Source organism: Taurulus bubalis (assembly GCF_910589615.1).
Source record: "Taurulus bubalis genome assembly, chromosome: 16".
NCBI lineage: Eukaryota > Metazoa > Chordata > Actinopteri > Perciformes > Cottidae > Taurulus > Taurulus bubalis.
In genome coordinates, this window is record NC_136604.1 from 14,234,416 (window position 1) to 14,241,114 (window position 6,699).

General features: G+C 40.6%; 1 protein-coding gene across 2 annotated transcripts; it reads right to left on the reverse strand.

Moving 5' to 3' along the window:
* Positions 1-4,630: 4,630 nt before the first annotated feature.
* On the reverse strand, positions 4,631-6,699 carry dlx5a (distal-less homeobox 5a). Of its 2 annotated transcripts, none has more exons than XM_079231727.1 (3): positions 6,208-6,699; positions 5,633-5,817; positions 4,631-5,432 (listed from the first exon to the last, which is right to left on the reverse strand). In XM_079231727.1, exons 1-3 carry the CDS (start codon positions 6,563-6,565, stop codon positions 5,118-5,120), a joined length of 858 nt encoding a protein of 285 aa, XP_079087853.1. In that variant the 5' UTR covers positions 6,566-6,699; the 3' UTR covers positions 4,631-5,117. The 2 variants fall into 2 exon arrangements, with proteins under 2 accessions (XP_079087853.1, XP_079087852.1); XM_079231726.1 differs by having other exon boundaries at positions 5,633-5,820.

Below are 6,699 nucleotides of genomic sequence, written 5' to 3' on the forward strand. Positions count from 1 at the left end.
GCCTCCGGATCTCCGCCGTGCAGTTTCCAACGTAGCCTACAATTTGTGTCAGCGCAGAGGCTGGATGCTGGAGAGAGGCTGCTCCTCTGCGGAAGGATCAAAAAAAAAAAAACGCTGCCAAGCCTCGGTGTGATGACACAAACAAGGGAACTAACCATTTTTAAGCGTACATGGCTGTTCAGTGGGCTCGCATATTTGTTATGCTTTCATTCATGTCAACATCTGAACGTCAATATACCAAATATTATCAGTGACATTTTCGCCACTTTGGGGCAAAAGACTGCTTACACTCTCCATGCGCTGTGGCGCACAGAGCCTTTCGCCATGGTGGACTCCTGACTGATTTTTTTTTTTTTTGGGGGGGTTGTTTCTCCAACATGCAAAACCAAGCAAACTGTCTGTCTGTAAATATAATCTGCGATTTTGAGTTGTACATACACTTTTTATGTTTTTTTTGTCAGATTGAGTAAACCGTGACTCAAAACAGATGCCTGCTGTCGCATGATTTCATAAATTCATTTTAAACTAGGCCTTTTTATGCTTTCGTATTGGGCCAACATCGCATTATAACGGGCCCATTTCCCGTCCCCCTGGTGTGTATACGAGCCTCGAACAGACAACATGAGGCAATGACACGCTGCTCAGTGAAAAGCCCATTTCATCAGAGTAAACATTTTAAATAAATCCAAAAGCGCTTGGTGGCTGATGAAGCACGCCACTGTATATAGATTTATCAAATGCACTCAACGCCGGAGGAAATGAACTTACCCCGCTGCTGTCTACATTCACCTCGAAAGACATTTACTCCAGGTCCAGCTTATCTTGTCATTTCACCCTCAATTATTAGAAGTATTGACAAAATGTTTTCTCCCTTCTCTCCGTCCTAATGCGGGCCGTTAAATGCCAAGCTCCACGGGATCGATGCTGAACAAAGCAGCAGCTGCAGCGGCGTTCAATATGAAGGAGATATTTGGGACAATTTGTGGGTTTTTATCCAAGTGAGGCTTTTTTTCCCATTCTCATAAATGCAGGCATAATTAGGGTAATTTTTGATGTAGCCCGCTGATTACAGCGTTTTTACCGTCAAAGATAATTACCTGTAATTTTCAACCACTTTTAATACTAAAAGGCATCTTTATTTGGATTTGAGGTAGCACAGATGGAACAAAAGGGGAAATTATTCGGTTATTCACATACAAATTGCCGAGGAGAGTGAGCCGTTGGGATATTATCTGAAATTACATCGCTGAAAAGCTTCATGCAGCTGTCAAGTCGCGGATGTCCCACTGGCGCACATTCAGCTACCTGGGGCCCCAGACTGGGGCCCTATCTGCTCGTGGGCCATGTGCACCCTGATCTGCAGGCTGCAGGGAGCCCGAAGCAGCAGTCGAGTAAACATCAACAAGGCTCATAAATACACAGTTGGGTTATTCAGCTCCAAGAACTGACACGTTTCATCGTGTTTTGCAAATGCAAAAAAAAGGCTTTGATGAGCTAAATCACAGATGAGATAGACAGATAAGATGGACGAGATAGATAAGATAGATATAGAAAAATATGAAAGATAGAAATGATAGATAGATATAGAAAAATATAAAAGATAGAAATGATAAGATAGATAAGAGATAGATTAGATAGGAATATATATATATATATATATATATATATATATATATATATATATATATAGAAAGATAAAAAAAGACAAGATAGATAAAATAGATATAGAAAGATAGTTAGATACAGACATACCTAAGATACAGATCGATAGATAAATAGATAGATAGATAGATAGATAAAGACAGATGGATAAAGACAGATACACACATATATATATATATATATATATATATATATATATATATATATATATATATATATATATATATATATATATATACAGAAAGATAGATAGATATATAAGATAGAAAGATAAAGATATAGACAAAGACAAATATATAGCTTACGATAAGATAGATAGAGATAAATAAGATAGATATAGAAAGATAGATAGATAAAGAGATATAGATAGATAGATAAAGAGATATAGATAGATAGATAGATAGATAGATAGATAGATAGATAAAGAGCTATATATAGATAGATAAGATAGATATAAAGATAAAGAAAGAAAGACAAATAGACAAATAGACAGATAGATAGATAGATAAAGAGCTATAGATAGATAGATAGATAGATAGATAGATAGATAGATAGATAGATAGATAGATAGATAGATAGATAAATAGATAGATAGATAGATAGATAGATAGATAGATAGATAGAGTGAGTGAAGCAGAGAGACATATGGGGTGGGGGTGCAGAGAGATGTGTCACTTCTTGCTCTGTGAGCTCCATCAGCAGGAGTGATGCAGGAAGCTGCTACACCTGCAAGATCTCCCACAATGATCCCAACATTAACTATAAACCTCCACCGCGCCGGAACAACTCTCATAACACATCCACACCGCAAATAATATCTCGAACAAATAAACCGTTTTTTAAGGAAAATGCTAAATACTTCCATTTCTCTGTCAGCCCAGACAATAACTGAAGAGTAATACTCAGCCAACAGTGTCACAGCTTTCTTTAAGATCGGGAATAGTCGCAGGCACGAAAACAAGACTCGTCCTTACCTTTCTCCGCTTCTCTGACATAGATAACCAAAAAGCTCTGCACGGTTTTACTGCCGGTGGTTGAATAAGCAAATCCAGGTGGGAAAGTGTTTGCACACCCCGGTAAGCTCTTATATATTGCCTGCAAAATTAGCTGTTATTACTGTCACTGTTTAGTGATGGCGAACTTGAAAAAAAAGCCCTCTGCAATCAAGAACCAAGCGCATCTTTGCAAATTATAGGTAATTGTCAATGTCCAGATTATGATAATGGAAGGCCTAATCCTGGAGAATAATTATTGTGGAGTGTTACAGTTGAAGCTGTCCAGTAAAGCTAACTGTCATTATTTAGACTCGATTTGCAAAACGGGGGGAAACTGAGTGGAAAATGTTCAGTTGGAAATAAACGGGGGCTCTCGATATAATGGCACTACTAGTGTGTGTGTGTGTGTGTGTGTGTGTGTGTGTGTGTGTGTGTGTGTGTGTGTGTGTGTACGTGTGTGTGTGTGAGAGAGAGAGAGAGAGAGAGAGAGAGAGAGAGAAATAAATAAAGATTAGGGGACATACAGTCCTGAGGTGTATGTGTATGAGAGATAAATAAAGGCCTATGTGTGCCTCTGTGCACGAGGTTGAGCGCGCGCCTGAGTGTTCTTGAGAGCGTGCACGTGCAACGTGAAAAATCTAAATTTCTCGAGTGACCTGCTCGCATTGTAATTACAGGACTACTGTTTAGCCTACAGCACAAGTTATAGGCTGGAAACCAACAAGCACGGTGGCGTTCTTGAATAAAAAGAACATATTTTGTGTGTGTGTGTGTGTGTGTGTGTGTGTGTGTGTGTGTGTGTGTGTGTGTGTGTGTTTGTGTAGGCTGCAATTAGGAAGAGGAATTCTGTGTCAGGTGGAAGTGGTAACATGCATGTCAGTGTGAGTCAGATGCAGTGTTGTTGTTGTTGTTTGTGTGTGTGTGTGTGTGTGTGTGTGTGTGTGTGTGTGTGTGTGTGTGTGTGTGTGTGTGTGTGTGTGTGTATTTTGTGAAACGTGTTCGTTTATAAACTCACTTCTACATCTTCGAGCATATGGCCGGCCAAATTCAATTAGATCAATGTTCAAATCCCCAACTCTTCCCACACGGTTTGTTTAGCGGTCTGTGCCGCGGCAGCGCTGGTATGACTGCCTGCTAATAACATGGTGAAATTGTGGAGGATTTTCCTTTTCTCTCTTTTTTTTCTTTTTTCTTTTTTTCTTTCACCCGGAAGGTGGGCTGCGGCCGGGAGTGGCAGCGCTCTGGAGCCGGTCTACCCCCACAGGAATGCGGATTGTCTCAGATCTCCGTGCCGCCCCCCTCGCCTCCTCTCTGCCATTCAAAGCGGCTAATTGTAGGGGACACAAAGCGAGAGCGACTGCAGACTGTCTGCTGCGAGGAGCAGGCATTTTCTTTACAGACGGGCTGGAACCAGCTGAAAGGCTCAATCAGGTTCTCTAAAACACAATATGAGCGATGAAAAGGTGATCATTCTGGTGGTGATCAGAGGCAGTAGTGAATACAATAATAATAATAATAATTAATTTCATTTCAGAATATTATATATGAGGGAAAATACTGTGGAATTATTGTTGGGTTAAAAACTATGGATTATTATAACAATATTCGGATACAAAATATTTGATATCACTATAAATTAGATTACAGGGAAAACGATGTCAAGCAAATGAGCCACTTAATTTCTACAGACACAATAGTAGTCTTTATAAAATATTATGGTACTATTATAATGATATTGTGCTGAAATCACAATAGGAATATTAATAGTAAATCTATCCTGTTCAAGAAACCGATATGCAATGTTGGTAGTGTTGCTATAGCTATAAGGCTGATACTGCTATATAACATGTCTTCTCAGAAATGTTTTTTTCAAAAACTCATTTTTGTTTCATGTTTGTTTAATAAAATCATAAATTGGCATTGTGATTATTTTCCTTCCATATCTTCACAAATATAGATTAAAAGAACCTGGTCATAAAGGAAAATAATAGCACATAGCTCACAAAAAAAGCAAATATTTGTTTCTCCCCTTCTTCGTAATAAATCTAATACAAATACAAATAAAAGAATAAATATAAATCCTGGGTATTATAACGAAGAAAAACTACTAAGAATTACAACATTTTCGAGATTAAGCTCAATACGGAACAGCTGTGATTTACAACCTTGTGTCACCTGAGGCTCACCCACGTTATTTATGTCTGAGAGTCTTTGTCGTGATTTTCCGTGTAAACAACAAGAGACTGCAGTGAGGCCGGAGGTTCAAAGTTCCATTGTCCATTTAAACGTTTAATAGTCTTCCAAAATGCAATAAATTACATGCACACATTTACACATTTTACACGTTTCTTCTATGACTGCCATCAAATACATTGCATATTCCTCTGAAATTTGAACACGAGTCCCATAGAAGGAGAAAAAAAAAATCTGAAATGAACAACAGGGTTTTTTTTTCTCTTCTCAATATAACGTCCCCGCTCCAAGAGCCAATGAGTGCTGTATCGAGTTAGGGGTCTGCAGGTGGGCAGTCATGGAGCTGGCGGCTGAGGTGTACCATGACCCCGAGTTCTCCAAAAAGTTAGAAGCCGCCGTGTTGATGGTTTGTGGCTGCAAGCTGTGCGGCCTGGAGGGGCCCTGCGTGTCCCAAACGGCCGGGGACTGTGGAGAGTTGCACACCATGGGGTCGCTGGAGCTGGGGCTGTGCTCCGGGGGAAGCTCGCCGTTTTTCATGATCTTCTTCAGTTTTGATCTCCTGTTCTGGAACCAAATTTTTACCTGACCAAAAAAAAGGGGGAATAAAGCAGCATTAATACCTTGTGTAACCTCAGAAACAATGGATTCAGAGGAGGCACGGTGCGTAAAGGCGCACAGAAATAAAGCACAAAATCGGTCATTATTTCTAACGGAGAAGCATTATATTAAAAACACTGGAGAGAAAAAACACATTGAAGGCAGAATTTGATGAAATATCTCACCTGTGTTTGCGTGAGTCCCATCGAGGCGGCCAGCTCGGCTCTCTCCGGCAGCGCCAGATACTGTGTGTTCTGAAACCGCCTCTGCAGGGCGGCCAGCTGGAAGCTGGAGTAGATGGTCCGGGGTTTCCTCACTTTCTTCGGCTTGCCGTTCACCATCCTCACCTCAGGCTCGCTTATCTCCTTTTCTGCTAAAATAACCAGAACAAGCGTAAGCATTTTACAAATTACAGTGTCTTTTTAATCTATTTTGTTCGTGTGTGGGTTTGTCGTTTATATGCCAAGAAAATCAAATATTCGAAACCAAATTAATTCCAGGCAGGCGAAAGAGGAAAGCAACTTCTCGTACCACTTAAAAATCGCATTGAATGACGTGGTTTCAATTAAACCTAAAGTAGCATTGCATCCGTATTTCATCATTTAGCTACATATTGCACATTGTTTTATAGTAATGAGACAGTAACACTCATACAAATTACATGTTTAAAGATGTTTGTTTTTTAAATGAACATGTTACAAATGTATTATCCACTAATAACTTTGAAATAGTATACTAATGGAAACTCCTCGGCCCTTACCTTGTGGACTCGGCTGGGCTTGCACTCTGCTGTACGTCCCGGCATACTGGTGGTAAGCGGGGGTCGTGTATGAGCTATAATCGGTGTAGGATTTTGTCGAGTAATTTCCAGCGGATCCATTGACACCGGGGTACTGGTACTGGTAGGCGTTGAGCGGCTTCCCGTACGAGGTGGAGCTGGGCGAACAGTAGCCGTGAGTGACTCCACCGGCGGGACTGTAGTAGCCAGAATCCGTGGCGGTGGACTCGGGTAAAGTAGGAGATTCCTGAGAAGGATGGTGCATGGTGGAGAGTTGAAATGAGCTCTGGAAGTCTGCAGTTTTCACACTCGGGATCCTCCGATCGAATACTCCAGTCATACTTCGAGAGGGAACGCGTGGGGTTTTGTTTTATTCGATTAGCAAAAAGAAGATTTAAAAAAATCGAGGCAGTCTGACTCCAAAGTGGTGTGAGAAACTACACTGGCATTGTTGAAAGGCTCTCGGGCCGTCGG